This window comes from Patiria miniata, unplaced genomic scaffold (assembly GCF_015706575.1).
Source record: "Patiria miniata isolate m_02_andy unplaced genomic scaffold, ASM1570657v1 HiC_scaffold_21, whole genome shotgun sequence".
Classification (NCBI taxonomy): Eukaryota; Metazoa; Echinodermata; class Asteroidea; order Valvatida; family Asterinidae; genus Patiria; species Patiria miniata.
In genome coordinates, this window is record NW_024037060.1 from 6,655,178 (window position 1) to 6,673,153 (window position 17,976).

General features: G+C 40.3%; 2 protein-coding genes across 2 annotated transcripts in view; both read right to left on the bottom strand.

Annotated features, from left to right (window-relative positions):
• Positions 1-209: 209 nt before the first annotated feature.
• LOC119729896 (uncharacterized protein C4orf45-like) lies at positions 210-7,963 on the bottom strand. Its single transcript, XM_038202694.1, has 3 exons — positions 7,552-7,963; positions 2,649-2,881; positions 210-1,637 (listed from the first exon to the last, which is right to left on the bottom strand). The coding sequence occupies exons 1-3, from the start codon at positions 7,688-7,690 to the stop codon at positions 1,587-1,589; spliced, it is 423 nt and encodes a 140-aa protein (XP_038058622.1). The 5' UTR covers positions 7,691-7,963; the 3' UTR covers positions 210-1,586.
• Positions 7,964-10,836: 2,873 nt separating this feature from the next.
• Positions 10,837-17,976, bottom strand: part of LOC119729465 (corticotropin-releasing factor-binding protein-like) — a 33,605-nt gene continuing 26,465 nt past the window's right edge. The window contains exons 6-8 of the mRNA XM_038202031.1: positions 17,751-17,961; positions 14,205-14,353; positions 10,837-11,788 (exon numbers count right to left, since the gene is read on the bottom strand). Of these exons, the coding sequence (XP_038057959.1) occupies positions 14,226-14,353; positions 17,751-17,961 (339 nt within the window). The 3' untranslated portion in view covers positions 10,837-11,788; positions 14,205-14,225. The remainder of the gene's footprint in view (positions 11,789-14,204; positions 14,354-17,750; positions 17,962-17,976) is intronic.

A 17,976-nucleotide genomic window follows, 5' to 3' on the forward strand; every position in this document is an offset into this window, starting at 1 on the left:
AGTGGCGCTATTCAGCCATGTTGTGGAGGGATCATTTTTCAATATGGCTTCTTTTCCGCTTTGGGAAAAAGAAAATGAAAGATGACATGTTGATCATCATTTTTCTGTGCAGCATAAATACCTGTGAGAGTTTTTAGTATTTTAAAAGAATTTTGAAGTACGGACATTTCGCACTGGTGTCTATGGGAGTGTTAATACAGGAGTGCATCCGTAATAGACTCCGCCATTCGCGTGCCAACAGTGAATCTTTATTCAGTTAATTGCTCGACGATAATTTGAGATCACTGTGACGAGCTGAGATTATGCACACATTGTACAATATACACAAGAGTCCAAAACCTTTAATAACGTAAAGTAAATTTAAACAGAATATTCTGAACTTGTTCTATTTGCACCAAAAGAGTTCCTTGAAATACAGTGTTCGAACTTACAAGACGTGCGTGATTTATATATATAATGGTGCATGATAAAGTTATGGTTGGGAAATGTAGGAGGATTGGAACACAGGTCGAAAATATCGAACTGGTGAAGCCATATTTAATGGCGCGTCTTGGCAGAATATCTTGCTCGGCCCAAAAACAAAATTTCTGTGAGCCAGTCACATTCTATAGAAATCTCATACAATCTAAGTTGATTGGTGTTTTGTATATAGCTGCTGTTGGAATGTCTCCAGCAAAATTGTGTTTAAATCGTGTTGATTATAAAAACCCTTCTTTTGTTTGTAAACATTGAGCGCCATTTTGTATGGACTGCCACAAGGCATAAATTAAAGCCGTGGTTGGCAACAGATTTTGCAAAAAAATGCTTATTAACACCCTCATTGTGTTAAAAGAGGCATATTATTAAGCCTTTCGTGTCTTTGGTAGCCTTTTTTTGTGTTATATTACATTTCAACAATCCAATGAAATGTTTGAAAACATTAATAACAATTGCTGGGTTTTTTTGCATTGTTGATTTTCCATAGTTTGCCAACCCGTGGATGAAAAGTGCCAATGGTTGGCATTTTACGAGTCACTCTCTGAAACTGGTCTATATAGCGCCCCCTCTTGGCAGAGCCAAAGTACAAGAAGTTTGGACTTTGGATTGAAATTTTTCCAATTTCAACGCAAAGTAAATGAACATAATCACAACGACTTTTAGCACATACTTTGATCATTATAGGGGATGTAAATCCTGAAAGTTGCATGAAGATACGGTCTTCCAAACGGGAGAAATTAATTTTCAAAGATTTCACCCGCCAACGTGAACATGTCTGTGTACATGTAGTTTCATTCAAAATAAAGTGCTACGTAAACTTTAGAAATCGCCCTTCACAACCATTATGGCTGTATTATGGTTTGAGCGTCATCCATTCGCCGAGGCCCGCTCAGAACATTTAGTGCGGAGACCAAAAAAAAGTTGAGGGCGTCTTTCAAAGCATCTGCATTCTGCAATGTGCTTTCAATTCACAACCTCATACAATCAGTTCACACATTCATTGGCAAGTGCAACATTGTATATAACGATCCGTGTGCGCGAGAAAACAGTCTGGTGGTGTCATATACGTCCTTGGATGAAGTTCATTAATTCATCCCCGATGTCGAACATCATCTATTATTCCATATTCCTTGTGCGCTCTCCCTCGAATTCTTGAATTCCTGAAGGAGAAAACACAGGGGGGAAAAATCAAGTGGAGATAATGAAGTGAAAGATTGTTTTCGCTCACACTCCTACAGTTTATTGACAGCGAGATATCCTGTCCAAAATGTGCGCTTGACATTATTGGTCCTTGAAGCAACACTCTTCGACAGAGAATAATTGGTTAAGATTGGCAGTAATTCTATCGTTTGATGACTTTCACGGACAGGAAGTGTCGAAAAAAACCGTAAGTCTTCCGAATTTAGTCAGCTGACGATGACAGCAAAATAATTTTGATAACAGCTGCGTCCGAATTACTATTATGGCTGGGGCTGGCAGCAGTAACACCAGCGTCTGAAGGGAACAAATTCAGATATATAGCGTGTCTTATCTAGGCCCGGACTTTAATATTCAAGTGATTTGACGCAGCAACTTTAGGCTCAATGCATCTCTGGTCTGATGGCAGAAAATGGTCAAATATTCAACCAGAAGGACGAACTGATCACTAAAGCTTAAACCATAAAAAAAAAACTGAAAAAATAATCTTAAATCAACTTAAGCAAAAAAAAAAAGTACTTCACGTGTTTGAGCAAAATGTAAAACAAGTTCTGCTGATAACACTGTGCAACGTGAAATAAACAGACTATGAATACTTTGGCCGGAGAATGTACTTATTTTGCAGGCTTCGAGAAGTTACATGGGTCCTTGTGCATTACAAGCAAACGACGAGTATACGACGCTAAAAGAGGCTTTAGAGATTGAGGAAATCTCGACTTTGCATCCAGATCAGCTATCGGTTTCTGTCCAAGATTGAAGCTGCTTGGTTTTGGGAACTCCAGCTGACTATACGTCCATGTTCTACCTTAAGATTATTAAATCTGATAACCTAAAGGCCAATGTGTAAAGCATTTCATTTTTGTTTGAACATTTTATAAGGCATTCCATGGAGATCAAAGCCCAAGCCATAAAACAAACCCAAGGTTTCGGCGAACCGAGTTCAGGCTCGCTTCTATTCCTAAATGACTTCTCACCTCTTGGGAACATATATTCAAGTGAACGGGCCAGGTCCTCGGGTCTCCGGTCCGCGGCATGCCCCAGCCGATCGAGCCGGGAATATCGCTTTTGGCCCGGTGGAAGGGGGCGCCCGTGGCCGGTCGGTACAGGTACAGCAATTCGCTGGACTTCTCGGGCGACGTTTCCCCAATACCAACGTACCGGTTGTCTTCGTTCACTTTCACGTCTTGGTTCTTTCGGCCTTCTGGTCCTAAATGTGAAACGAAACAATGAAATACCATCAATTCGGGGCGTAGTTCTCTTTTGGGGAGGGGGGGGGGGGTCGGGAATGGTCTATTAATACTGACACTTTCTGAAATTGGAAAATGTGCGCTGACACCATTTGGCGCTAGGTGGCGCTATTATTATTATTATTATTATATATTCGGCCAACAAATGAACAAAAGTACAATGACAAAGCAAATATGAATCAGAAAGTAAACAAAAAATAGAAATTGAAAAGTATGACCAGACAAGACTAAAGACTGATGCGAGTAGGAATGGGTTGGAAGGGGGGGAGAGGGAGGGAAGGGAGGGTTCACCCAATGTAGGCGTGGTTTTATTCTTTACTGACTAATTTAACTGTTTGTGTATTCATTCTGCGTTAATGACAACTTATATCCTTTTATAACACGTCAGACTTTGCACAGTGGAACTTGTTTGATTAAATACTGTAAACCTCTGATCACAGTGAAATGGGAATGTATACATTGATAAAGTCCTATATTTCTCAGCTTAAAAGAAATTTGAAAATTGATCAACTCTATATAGTGCAACCAGTCTTTACGCGTCTGATGCATATGCTTTATTCCTTGTCTCGGGTATAGATAGAGCACATTAATGTGACCTAACTTTGGTCGGGAGTGGCGTAACATAAAATTATCTTTCCATATTATACTAATGTCACCTCTGCGGAATTTTCGCAACGAGTTTTTTGTAATTACATGTACAACATTATGAAAGCTCGTGTGCCAACTTCGCATCCATGGCATTTTCTCTATTCTGACTGAAAATACAATCTTTATGTTTCATTTAAAATAATATCAGAGAAGGAACGACTCAACAAAAGTGCTTTTTCAGTCTGTTTAATGTCCGTAGCTTTTTTAGGTCATAAAAAATACAGGCATTAAAGGAAAACAAACACAAACGAGACTAGAAATGCGTGTAAAAAATATATATTGAGTACAGGGCAAAGGCGATCCTCGACAACGCGTTAAGACGGCCAATCCCAAGAAAACGCAAATTTTGTCATGGCGAGCCACAATTTCCGATATCCGCTGTTAAATTATCTGACACTTCACAACGTCACGTTATAATAGTCAAGAAAAGCGTCAGTCGAAGACTGTGTGTCTCGCAATAATTGACAGTGAAATGACTGTACTAAAAAGAAAAAGCTGCATTTTCCTTGAGAATGACTCGCGTCTTCTGCCCAGTCAGTCCTGTGCATACAAGCAAAATCAACTTACGGCGAGAATTGATTGTATTGTTTAAACTAGAGCGACCTTCGTCGACGTTCTCGCGGTAATTCAACGGGCTGAACTGAGTCAGTTTTTTCAGCCTACCCATTAAACAAGATGGTCGCCCATTCCTTGCGGTATACAGCAAGGTTATAATGGTCTATTTTTAAGAGAAGATGAACAAACCACCGGAGATGTGACTAGATAATTGAATGAATAAGCAGGCTGTTTGTCTTCTCAACGAGTTTGTTTGCACCAATAAGAGGTGGGTTTCTGTTAGATTCATCCTGAAAAAACGTATGCTAACGTGGAAGAAATTGAAAGTGAGTGTACTGCTATCGGTTTGCGTATACATGTGTGACAATGGATGAACATCTTACATGGAAAAAACACATCAGTGATATCTCGAGCAAGATATCAAAATCTGTTGGTATAATGAATCGCTTAAAATTCTTCATTCCAAGCAACATTTTAGTAATGCTTTATAACTCTTTGGTTCTCCCATATTTAAACTCTTCAGTTCTTAACTGGGGTAGTTCCTCGGTAAATTTTGATAAAATGTTGTTGTTACAAAAACGAGCTGTTCGCATCATTTCTAATGCTGGACACCGTGTTCATACCGCCAACTTATTTGCAAAATCTAAAACTGTTACGAATTAAAAGACATCTACTACTTAAATTTAGGTAAATGTATGTATAAGTACATGAATAATGCATTACCTGGTTGTTTTAGCTCATATTTTTCGTTATCATCAAACATATACATTCACACAATACTCGAAGTGCTTCTTGAAAAAAATATCCATGTTTTTTACAGTCGAACGTCCTTGTTTAAAAACAGTCTTATTCAACGTGGTGCAAACTACTGGAACAGTCTTAGTGAATCTATGAAAAAAATCACCATTACATGCTGTATATGTCAAAAAACTAAGAAAACAACTTCTTGATGCATATTTATAAATGTAATGTGTAAAATTATTTCGTATTGTTATGTCTTAGTAACTGCACACTCATTTGCTGTTGTTGTCCTTTGTCCTGTCTGTCCCATTGTCTGTCCCTAGGTTAGGGTACAAAAGCATTTTTGCTTCACCAAAACCTAATTATTGTTGTGTAATAATTTGACATTAAACTTAACCTGTATCATTGTATTTCAACTTATTGTAAACACTGTACATCCAAGGACAGCATTGAAATAAATGTACTACTACTACATTTCCATTCAATGCAAAATCTGGTGACAGCAAGCTTGGCTATCGCAGAAATCGTAAAGGGTTGGACAATTATGATTACATTTTCACCTTTTTTTCCAGAAGAATATGGCATCCACTGAGCTAAAACTTCTTTCGGACAGTTTCAAGAAATCTTACATTAATTGAGTGTCCTTGGTATTGAGATCGGGACAAACTTTTCTTTGTTTACCTTAAATGTGCAATAGTGAGCACGACCTCGTGTCCAAGAGAGACGTGAATGTGTCTCCGATTGTTTTGTGATCAACAAACAGAACATTATCGTCAAGAGCGCCACCATTTGTCATGAAGAGTCCTATCTTCCTATTCCACAGTGCAATGACACCGTTAGGTCTGGACTCACACCAGGCACTTTCGGTCTTCGGTCACTCTGCTATCGATTTCGTCACCACGAGAGGAGGAGGTTTTTTTTCCTGTCTTGACGCTGACCAAACTGACAGCGTGTACAAAAGCCCTCTCGAGCCGGTGCCTTGCACTTTCCGGCAGTGACTAGTATTTGCCCCATCCGACAGTTTAATTTTGTGCAGTATGATTTTGAGGTTTTTCTTCAAAATGACGAGTTTGATAGATAAGACTCTCCTTTTGTTTCAGTTAAAATGGAAGCGGCTCTGAGGCCACACATTTCAAAACTACAGATTAAAATATTTCAATTAGATGTCAAAACGAGGCTCGAAACGAGTAATTTTTGTGACGTTGGAGACCTGTTCATTTTCAATCCTGATCAAGGCGAGCATTGACGCCCTCAGTTTCACTGTTAATTTACAGTTCCTTCTTTCCTTTTCTTTCAAAGGAAATATAATTCTTGGGGAAGAATAACAGGATTTTTGTCTCCTTTTTTTCTAGATTCCATTTTTTAAATAATCAGAATAAAGCTATTGCTAAATTTAGTATATTTTCCGACTGAAATGACCTTTTTTGTAGGGACAGGGGGGGCTAAAGATGTTTTCCCCCCCCCTTACAACACCACAGCACCGCGCCTAATTTGGAGACACTTAATCTAATCACATAAGCCATTAATAAAGATACAGTGCGGAAGGAAGTTTTACACGACTAATTACAGAAACTATTTAGCATTATAATATTTGCTATACATCAGTAAGGTACACAAATTATAGTCAAATAGGCCTATACGTCTTGCCTGGCGCAAATATCCTCCAGAATCATGTAAATTCCAATTTCACACAAAAAATATAATCACAAAGAAAAGGTAATCACTTTCTACACCCTCGTGGCATCAATTAGACAGATTTGTTAGGAAAACTGGTATCATTCTGGTCCAAAAAAAGAAAATCCACTCCTTAAATCCTGTCATCTGAAACAAAATGAGGAAAGGGAAGAAGCAGCAAATTGGAGAGCTTTAGCACCGCGTTTTTAAGTATTGTCAATAAGTATCTCGTTGACACAGGCGCTGGGCCGACCAAAATTACTGTGGCGGGTCGTTTGATCACGATCCGAAGTATCGGTCATTACAACCTGCATCTGGCGTGATTGCAACGCTTGATATTAATACACATTCCATGATCGTAAGCGACGCCAGTACCATATAATGGTCTACGGCCCTATCAGGGTGATATTGGCTGCATCTGTATACTGTCATATTAGCTTAGTGACAGGGTTGGTCGAGAAGAGGCGGTAACTTTGGAGGGGGGGGGTGATCTGAGTTTTGAGTTATGCATTGATGGCCTGGGTTGGAATAGATGCATGTAAAACTTGTTTATCAATTTGTAATAGTGTGGTCACAGGACGCCGACTTCCTATACACATGGAAAATGGAAACTTCTCTGTTGTATACTGTATGTTGACATGGAATATAGGGACGGTTTAAAGTTTTGACATTTTTCCGTACAGTGTGAAAAACATGAAACAGACAGTCATGTATGCTTGCCAGAAATTGACGTCTCATATAGGTGGAATGGTCTACAGGGCATGAGGTTTTAGAGAGAATGATGTCACCAAGTCTTTAGCTTTTTCCCCCACCTCCCCTCCTCCTCCCCAGCCCCACTCAAAGTTGATAAGTTAAGTATTATAAATCCAGCTTGCGAGTGTGTCCTGAAAACCTTGGAGACTATATTTGTTCTGAGGGTGTTTTCGCCTTCCATGGAACCTTTTGCAACGTTGTTAGAGGTACTAAATCCCCCCTCCTCCTTTCTCAAAGTCCTGAGTAAACGGCTGCTCACCTGTAAAAACCAGTATCCCTTTGCCCATACGCGTGGTACCTCTGGCTGTCATCCAGGTCTCGCGAGAGTTGCTCGAAGCACACGTGCTTGGACGAGACTTGGCAGAAGCCTCACTTGGCTGTGACGTCGGCGATGACATCTTCTTGGCCGATTTTTGACAACTTTCGTTTTTGAGTGGTGATTTTTTTTTGTGCACAATGTTGCTGGGTGATTTCACCTTGTATACGAAGTGACACTGCACTGACTGGCCTTTTCAAAGCGCGTGTATATACCGTGTAGATGTCATTGATTTCTTTGTACAGCGCTTAGCAACCGCTATTCAGTCCGCAACCATGCATGAATATTTCACTAAATACACTTGTACAAAGGCGCGACCTTGCATGTATGTAAACATGGTGTGTCTGATGTGTCTCAGTCAATGCGTTATTTTATTCATAAAGTAACTCCTCACGCAAATCTTCTTCCCAGGACCTGCCCACTTATTTCTCATCTTCCTACGATGTAGCAATCGTACTTTAGTATATAGGACATGAGGTTACCTTTCGAAAAACAAGGCCACCTTCTCACTCGGTAGGTGCTTCGTCACAAAACCAAACTCTCTTGAACATAGAAAAAGGTTACTGTACATTTCCCCCAAAAAAATTACTGGCTGTATTTTCACCACTGGATGATCCAGCTGCTGCATACACAAAGCTAAAGCCATCTAGCGCAGTAAAACTGTATTTTTCTTGCCTGTGACAGTTTCGAGTTTTATAGTAAACGCACAGACGCTGCCCGTGTTTTTCATTGTCTCAGCGCAATCTGTATTTGCACAAGTGGGGAAACCTTCGTCAACTAGGGACTAGATTTCCCAACCATAGTCCATCCGATGGTTGCAGATAACCAGATGTATTTTGATGGCCAGGACCGGTGCGCGGGTGGCCCTACTTGAGTGAGAATGCAGGTGCAACAACAGCATGAAGAGGGTTCTGTAAGGAGACCCACGATCACCGGGCCTTTGCTTGACACGGGGGAGTCCTACCGTGATTGACTCGAAATCTCAAGACTCTTCGAGAGGCTGCCATCGTTCACGATGACATTTACACAGCTCTAACGCCCCGTGTAGAAATCCTGACATGATTGTTTTAGGTCAAGATCATCCCTTGATGATTGTTATTGCTCGTCACTACAGTTCAGCCGTCACATCAACGTTGGCTGGGACTTGTCACTGTCTCCGTGAATTGGCTATTGGGTTTCAGATGCGTTCAGTTTTTTCAGTGCCGGCAATGGCTGATATTATTCCGCGCATCTCATATCATAACTGAGTATCAAGACTTTATATATGAAATCGACCTAAACACTTATGATCTATTTAACCTTTTTCCCCGTGCAGTCGTGAATATATTTTTACACACATATGCGCCAGTAGGGAAATGTCAAGGTGAATATATCATATGATATTATATTGTATGTTTGTAATTACTACATCCGTATTAAATATGTCAGTGCTGCGGTGTTGGCAATAAGCCGACAGGCTGTGACGACAGAATTTATTTCCTTCGGCGAGAAACAACCTTTACTCTATGCATTCATTCATTTTATCTCTCTCCATTTGTTGGAGTTTTAAGTATGCGGGAAAAACAATTTGCAGAACGAATAACAAACAGCAATAATATCATTAGTAGTGCACGGCTTTGCTAAAAATTACTGGCAAAGGGTTCAAAAATAGCCAATAAGTCGTATGAACAACGTCATTGATAATTTAAGTTCTTTTATCATAACGACCAAAAAAAACCAGAATCGCACACAAATCTTCTTTGCCTTAATTCGCTTCCATACTGGAAATGCCCTTGTGGTAAAAGGTAAGTGTTCTTTCAGCAAGACGAAAACAATTCACAAAGGGATGTGTGTGAATCGATTTCGTTTTGCCGAAAGAACACTTACTTTTTTTGTGATCCGTGGACAGAACTTTAAAACGGTGTTTGTGTTGAAAATTCCCTAACTTGAAAAGTACATGAGTGATTTGAATTATTCTTATACTAGAAGAAAGCTTATTGATTGGGCTTTTATATCCTAGATTTTAAAAGTGCTACAGGCAAAACTTCATTCGAAAATTGGTCCTGCCATTTGGGTTTCGGGTTTTTTTTTACTCACCCTGTAGACCGACGTACACTGGTTTATTCCATGTGTTTACATGTTTCCTAAAACTTATACCGGAGAATCACATATTTTGTGTCAGAGAAGTTGCAAGAAACTATTGACAAAATTTTATTATCGAGAAGACAACGAGCAGTCCCTTGAAGATAAAACCATCAAAATACGCCAGCTGCTACGTTATATGACGTTTTGTAAGAAAAATCCAATCCAATAAATTCATATTATTGACATATGGCATACGTGTAAAATTTCATTTCGCTATTTTTAGAAGACGAAAAAATATACAAATTTGATGATTTACATTTTGTAGATTGGATTCGAATGGACAAATAAAGTGTCAGTTTCATTCCCAAATTTAATAAAGTTGGTATATGACGCCAGTCTTAGCGGGCTGTCTGGTGTCACTTATCATTTTCATTGTAGTCTGCAGCATTTTGAGTGGAACAACCATGCATACTTGTACACGCATCCTGGCAGTAATTTGCAAAAAATATTGGACAGTATTATAAAGTCAGGTGGATCGGGGAACGCTTCAGTCTTTTTTGTGGTTTGAAATAAACGAGAAATCAACACAGACGTTAGAATTTCATGTTGCATTTTTTTTAATTCACAGACGGATAACGCAGCTAAGGCGTGGTTGATACACTATGCATGAAAGAGTGAAAATAAGGCAAACGAATGACGACTACAACTTTAACGTTAAACAGTTTATATCAACGAAAAATGCTAGGCTGTTCGGATTGGTTTCAAACTATAATAGTCATCTATGATTATCTTTTTTTAAAGCCAAGATAAGTAGCAGTGGTGTTAAACATTGCTCCTATACTATCCTATAGCATATTGTATTGATACTATACCACGAAATATTATAGTTTGATAGTGCCTCGATTGCCAGAATGCTCATTGTGATTATATAGTTGCGGTTCTACTCCGTATATATTTTCATTATACAATAGATCGATTGCATTCAGCCGCCATCTTATAGGTGTGTTTTGTTATGTTAATTCATTGACACTGAATGCCTAAGAGGTCAACTCATGTGTATCCCTGTTGAACAAAAGCACACACTGCAAAAACTGCAGTGTTAAATTTACACCACTGGTATCTATATAGGACCATCTGGTGTTAAATTGTACTGGTGTTGTCCTATATAGATACCGAATGGTGTTAAATTAACACTACAGTTTTTGCAGTGCACACATCAAAGATGGCTGCAGTGCAAACAGTCTATTGAGCCTAAACACAATGCTACTTGTATATTTAAAGCAAAAAAAATATACTTTTTCTTTTGTCTAATTCAGGTATGTATTTACAAGGTATTTAGGGGTTTCATTTAGCATGGCATCGGACAAGTCCGTGTTTCGTAAAGAAGCTTTTTTTGTGTAACTAGAAATCAAATAAAAACGAAATTGATATAACTATAAAGTTGTCAATCTAAGGGTTACTAACAAAGATGGCGACGTGCTACTCGTTGTGATATTCTTTAAAATGCTTTACACTCATTATTTTCATTATAATTTCACATACTTGCTTGCCACTATTAGTAAGTATTCGTATTTACAGTATATTCTTTTAAAAACATAAATCCAATTTTGGAAAATTAATAGCAAACTTTTAAGGCTACAACCTGAAATCAGATATTTACTTGTTAATGGTGATATCAACAGTACAATAATTTTATTTAAAGTAAACTCAAAAATTACAATCTCATAAAGATAACCAAAATAAAAGGTTTTCTATTTGTTCCCATTTCGGTAGACGGTTGTGGAGTCGACTTCCAATAGTTGGATCCAAAATTGACAGTACTGTTATCTTCTTTTTCAATAAATTACGCTAGGATTTGAACATGCACAGCTATACTGTAGTATGTACAGCGAGTTTCGTCACCAATAATGCCTCAATCAAAATATTGAACGATTGCCTTTTTCTATAATATGAAAGAAACTGTGCCTTTTCCTGTAAACGACAATTAACATTACACGCCCTGGAATGTTTTACCACAAGCAGCGATGGGCAGAATGAGAAGCGGAGTACATGACTGGACAATTATCCCTCGGTGAAGTGACGTACAATGTTCTCCAATCATGTGATCACCAACGAGCTGGGGAAAAGAAGGAGGGGGAAATAAGACAACAAATTCGATTACTAGTTCATTATAGCGGCTTAATGAATCTCTCCTTACGGTCTAGTATCGATCCCGTCGATTGTACAGCGAGACAGGGCTGTAGCTTCTGTTCAAAACTTGCACTGGTATCGTCGCAGGTTAACCAGGAAACCCAAAGCGCTGCACTTGGGAATACTTGCGTCCTCCATACTCGAGGAAAATATAAAACAGGAGCAAGATTCTCGCAAGAAGGACGGAAATAACAATCGGCACGAGTCTCTAACTGAGTTACGGGTCTCCTCTCTGCCTCTGATGACGGCAATATCGGTCGCAGGGAACGACGGTCTGAAATAACAGAGCGCGTATCATTGGGAATCAAGCCCGTCCACTGAGCATTATCTCCCCGGGCGTTCCAGGCATGAATCACGGTAGATATAACACCGGGCCACACGGGAGGGAGCGTTGTAAGGACAGATCGCTGTAGAATGGCAACCACCATTCTGTCTTCCAGACAGTTCCAGCTGCAATTATATTTGGCGGATTCCATGTACGTCAATCGCTAATTTCGAATTAAGACAGGGTTACCCTTGTGCCTTTACAATTGATACAGAGGCGCTAACCTAATTAAGCCAGGGACTTTATTGTATTTGGGGCCATGATTTGTTTTGCCAATTAATATTTTTTTGGCTTAGTCGCTCGTTTTTTATCAAACCACCTAGGAATGCCCGAGGAGTACCACGGCCGAGGGTAGTATATCTGAAATTATTTCAGATTTCTTTTATTTGATTAAAGAGCAATGAGTAGTTCGTCCTGCATGCGATGCACAAACGAATTACCGAAATCTTTCATAGGCTTTCAGAATAGTTCTACTATTTCAATCAAAAGGTTTTTTTTATGAAACGTTAGCTTCCGATGTTTCTGGTTGTTCAACGAGAATCCCCTAAATCTAGGGGATAGCTTTCCTCTTTAAGGTCTAAACTTTTGCCGAGAATGGTTTACCCCCTTCCGTCTGAAGAATGTTATTTTTTACATAATGTCTGAAAACAAGACGAGGCTTAATCAAGCTGACCCCAGAGTGCAAAAATGTACATTCAATCGGCTCAGAATGGCTATTCGCTGGAAGTCTTTTCATGCATGAGATCTACGCAACGAGACAGATTTAGCCCACTTGTGGTGTTATCCTATTTCAACATGTTCGGGCCAAGTTGAGACTTAAGCAAGTATACTTCACAAGAGACGGCGAGTCCTAGCCAGTCAGTCAGGTAAAAAGAGGACAATGGGCTGGCCCCTCTGGGACCAGCAAAAATCAACAATTTCCTTCCCTGATGTAAACAAAATAACGCAGTTACAAATCTCACATAAACGCTTCGGGCCAATGTCCTGTATCAATGGGCCTTATTCACGAGTTGGCCATTTTTGTCGAGTTCCCTTTATTTATTTCATTGTTAACTGTTGAATGGGATGGCGCCAGACTATTTATGCAGGCACAATGCAGCCTTATTTTACTGTCATTTTTTTAATCTGGCTTTAAACATTAGGAAATGATTAATTACAAATTTTACATTATCCATTGAAGCATACTGGAATTAATTAGAAATTAACTTGGTTTCATTAGCTTCCCAAGTTCCAAAAATTAAGATTTCACCTCACTTATAATTCAATATGGCGGACTCGTGAATGAGGCCCATTACATCCCTTCTCCTCTTGAAAAGTCCTGAACTTCAGCACCTCACCTACCCCCTCCTCCACCGACCCCTGCCCTCCCTCCCCAACCACCCCACCCCTACCCACCCCCCTTGAAAATCTTATGCCCCTGCCGTTGTAACAACTGACGTTGAGTAAGTCATAAGTATATGCGTGTTATTCTTTCCTCGTCCTAATTACATAGACCGCGTATATCGAGAATAACTGAATTGGCACTTCTTGGTTTAGCATCACCAAATTTTGAAATCAATTTCAGGCGAAGTGGTCGTGGATGGAAATGTGCCGAGTGGATGTTTAATGCATCGCGCATCTTGAACCTGTCTGAGAGTGGGAGCTAATGTATAGTGCTGTAACCAGGTAGGCGAGTGGCGATTCCACAGGGACATGCTTTTGCGGTTATAACCCCCCCCAAAAACAAGACCTTTTATCAAGCCTTAAATTCCGTAATTCCCCAGACTTTTCTCAAAATGTATCCCGCTTAAAAAAAACCCACAAAAATATGATCAATCTAGAGCTACAACTGATGTTAGGAAAGCTAAATTTAAAATGGCTAGAAAATAAATGACATTTTCGTAATAATAATACTGCACGAAAGTTTGATTCCCAGCGTTTTCAGAAGAGTCGCTATACCTAAGTACCATCTGGGATGTTTTGCTCCTCGTCTCTGATTATATACTGCGTTAGATCTTCGAGCTGAAATCAAACTAACCTTTTCCCTGCTCCAGATGCTTTAGAAGGAAACGCACTCATTCTTCTCGCCGGTCTCCCGCGTAAACGTGAAGGTGATTGAGTTATCGTGCTGGCCGCTGGACACCAGCCTGACCACCGACATCTGGCACATGAGTGGGATGGTGATGCCTGTAATACGAGAGATATTAGAGAGACACCAAATGAGGTTTCTAGGTGCCGAACGTGAAAGTACATTTAATGGCACGACATCTGAGATCGTGGCATTATGGGCGAAGTAGAACGACACGCTCGCTAAAACCTTCCCCCCTCCCCCCACAAGGGATAAAATGTAATGCATCGAGTCCCAGAAATAAGAATGTCCCAAAGTTAATTAATATTTACACAAAACATTGGAGGATTCGATGAATTAAACTTCAAAGTGACGTAAGCTCAACCCAGTGTGTACTCATGTTTAACAATCAGTGTGAAGGGGTTGAGATTGGTTTATAAGATCCCCTAAAAGTGGCCCAAAAGAATTGTTTAAAGCACATTCGGGCTGAAACCGTCAAGACCCCGCCCCTAATTCCCATGGAGCCAATCAGTGCATGTCTATAGGGCTTGGGACCACCAGGGGGTAAAATGGGGAGTCATATTAAATAAAATATCTAAAAAGCAATTTAAAAAGAAAAACAAAGTGTTTTTCCCTGCCGACACTTTTTCCTGAAAAGGGGAAAATGTCAGCATGTGGGCGAAGGTCGTTCCCCCGTCCCGCCTCCTCCCCGTTGGATGAGACACAAAAACAACCAATGTCATTCAACTGTTTTATAAACATCCTGCATGACGCACCTGTTCCTTCGCTGGACAAATGTACCAAGAAAGACAAGGATCCATTCACGACCACTTCGGAAAACAAAATGTCAAAGAAACCAAAGTAAATTTAGACAGGTCCCGACTCCCAAAAGACAAAGGCACTCTCTGGGAAAGTTCAATGAGATCCAGGCTGACGTGGTCCCTTGAGATGATGCCGCGCACCTTATCAACATAATTGCGCTGTTGACGTCTTCAAAGGTTTCCACTTGAGAACTCCGATTTGCCTGCGCATATTGCCTGCGCATATTTGATTAACAGATTGGATGAGGCGAGGCAGCCTTGCGTGACACAGCTGCACCCTCAAATTGCAAAATGCAAATTTGACAGCAAAATGGCAACTCCATGACAACGGGGAAATAAAATCGCGGCATTAAAAGACCGCGCACGGGCCTCAATCGCCAAGCCCTATGTGGCATGTACCAGCCCCCCCCCCCCCCTTACCCCAAGGGCAACGAATTGTCAGCGAATTCTCTTGTTGTTTTCTATAGTCATCATTGAATTAATTTGGGAAGGACACCACCAATGAAGAATTATACAGTGAGCAGGATTGCTGCAATATGTGATGATTGCCTATAAATCCCGAGTGGTATTATGATATTACTCTTGCCCCAAGCCACGTTACGGGTTTGACAATCGTGTAGTTTCCTTTACCGGATTGTAAGTTTTGTCTGGATGCCTGAGCCGATGACTGATGAGTAGCAGATCCCCTTAAAGCTCCAGCAAGTTTGAGCACTGGGAACACAAAACCAATTTTCTTTTTGTGTACACACAGGTATACAACGCGGAGGGCCTAAATTAGATCTATACACCGCCAGCGCATTATGTCAGCAAACTTGAGAGCACTCGATTCTCAGGACGTGTCAGTCGGAACATATGCGACACAATTTCCTCAATCAGAAATCCCAAACAAAGCAGATGCATCTCTTCAAATCTCCACCCACGATCTAGTCTACAAATACAATCATCGTAACCGCGTATAAATTATATAGGCCTTGTCTCAGGGTTGCGACCGGACGGAACGGGCAGGTGGAACGGAATCGAATTGGAAGTGCCGCCTTGTTCTATAAATGGGTAAAACGGCGGGTTACGCGGATTAGCTGAATCTGGTAAAAAATTCGCCCATCCGTGACCTTAAACGGGCAGCTGTTTTTATCTGATAAATGTCGCGCACCAGTCAAAATTATCGTATAGGAGGCTGTCATAAGATAGACAGCCTGTTCTGTCTATCTTGTGGATAACATGCGGAATGCTAAACAATGTTAACTTATTAAGTTACGCGGTGATTGACTAAAAATGTTTGTCCTGAGTGACATACGGTGCCCGTGATGTCATTTTGAAATGTTTTTTTTCCAAGCCTAACCAAACTGGGGCCCGTGTTCATTCGGAAAGGTCAACAAATGTCGGACTAGAATCGTGTTTTTTAAAATTATTATCAGGATTTTTTTTTCTATTTGCTCCGAAAACTTGGTTCACAACCCTTTCTTCCTGCATATATATGCATCCGAGACACTGATAGAAAAAAAGGCAGCCATAAGCATCGGTTGCTTTACGAAGATTTTTGCTTTTGTCGTCGTCTTAAAGTGGAAACTTTGACATAGCCATCGCACGACTCACGTAAAAAAGTTATTCACCAAAAACAAACTTGTTGGAATTATGTTAAACGCTTATCGATCTGAGACTGCCTAGTAAGTCATGTCGCGAAAATAAAATCAACTTGCTTCACGACTGCCGTATTAGGGCTGAAACTTTGTAGTCTGCACCATAAACACTTAAATTCTCAATTTAAACTTTAGATGAAAAAAATGTCCACGCATTGGAAGTTTTGTTAACGTCGTGTTGCTTCCCTTTCAGTATTGTACTGGTTCTACTCTGGTCACCGTTCACAGGAACTGAAATCTATCATGACCAAATCTCACACACATCATCGTTCTATACGAGATCTGCCACCAATGCTCATAATTCTGTCTCGCACTGTATCCCACTCATATCCTTCATTGTCCGCACATCCAAATTGTGGAACTCTCTACCACAATCATGCTACCCACCACCCTACAACCCACAGTCTTCCAAGAGCTTCATCAACAAGCTCGATCTCACATCACTTCCCTAGTCATGCTTCTTGTGTCCAGAGTGCGTTTGGACTACAGGGTGAGTAAAAAAAAAATTTAAAACCCAAATGTCGGGACCATTGTTTTAGTGAAGTTCTGCATGTAGCATTTTCAAAAGTTAGGATATAAAAGCCCAATTCATAAGCTTTCTTTTAGTACAAGAATCATTCAAATCACTCATGTACTTTTTAAGTTACGGAGTTTTAAACACAACCGCAGTTTTAAGGTTCTGTCCACGGATCACCAAAAAATTCAGTGTTCTTTCAGCAAAACGAAAATGAATCACATAAAGATGTGTGTGAATTGTTTTCGTTTTGCTGGAAGAACGCACACCTTTTTTTGTGATCCGTGGACAGAACTTTAAAACGGTGGTTGTGTTTAAAACTCCGTAACTTGAAAAGTATTTAAGTGATTTGAATGATGTTTTTACTAATAGAAAGCTTATGAAATGGGCTTTTATATCCTAGATTTTGAAAATGCTAAATGGAGAACTTCACTGAAACAATGGTCCCGACATTTGGGTTTCGTTTTCTTACTCACCCTGTATAGGTGCTTCCTGTCTGTTCTCGGCATTATCTACTAAAAAGAATAGCGTGGGCTTTATTTACCTGATGTGCACTGGGCCCTCTTTTTGTAGACCAGTGACGCGGCTGTACCGTCCCGTCCGTGGAGCGCATCAGCGGGCGAGGGGACAGCACCCTCGGGGCCAGTTGGCGATTTTCCCCCGGTGCGGCCGCACATCCTCTGCTCGATGTTCATCTTGCTCAACTCAAGGGAGTTCCCCTCAGCGAACTGAACCATGTCGGTCATACCCTTGCACTGTGCATGGCAAAG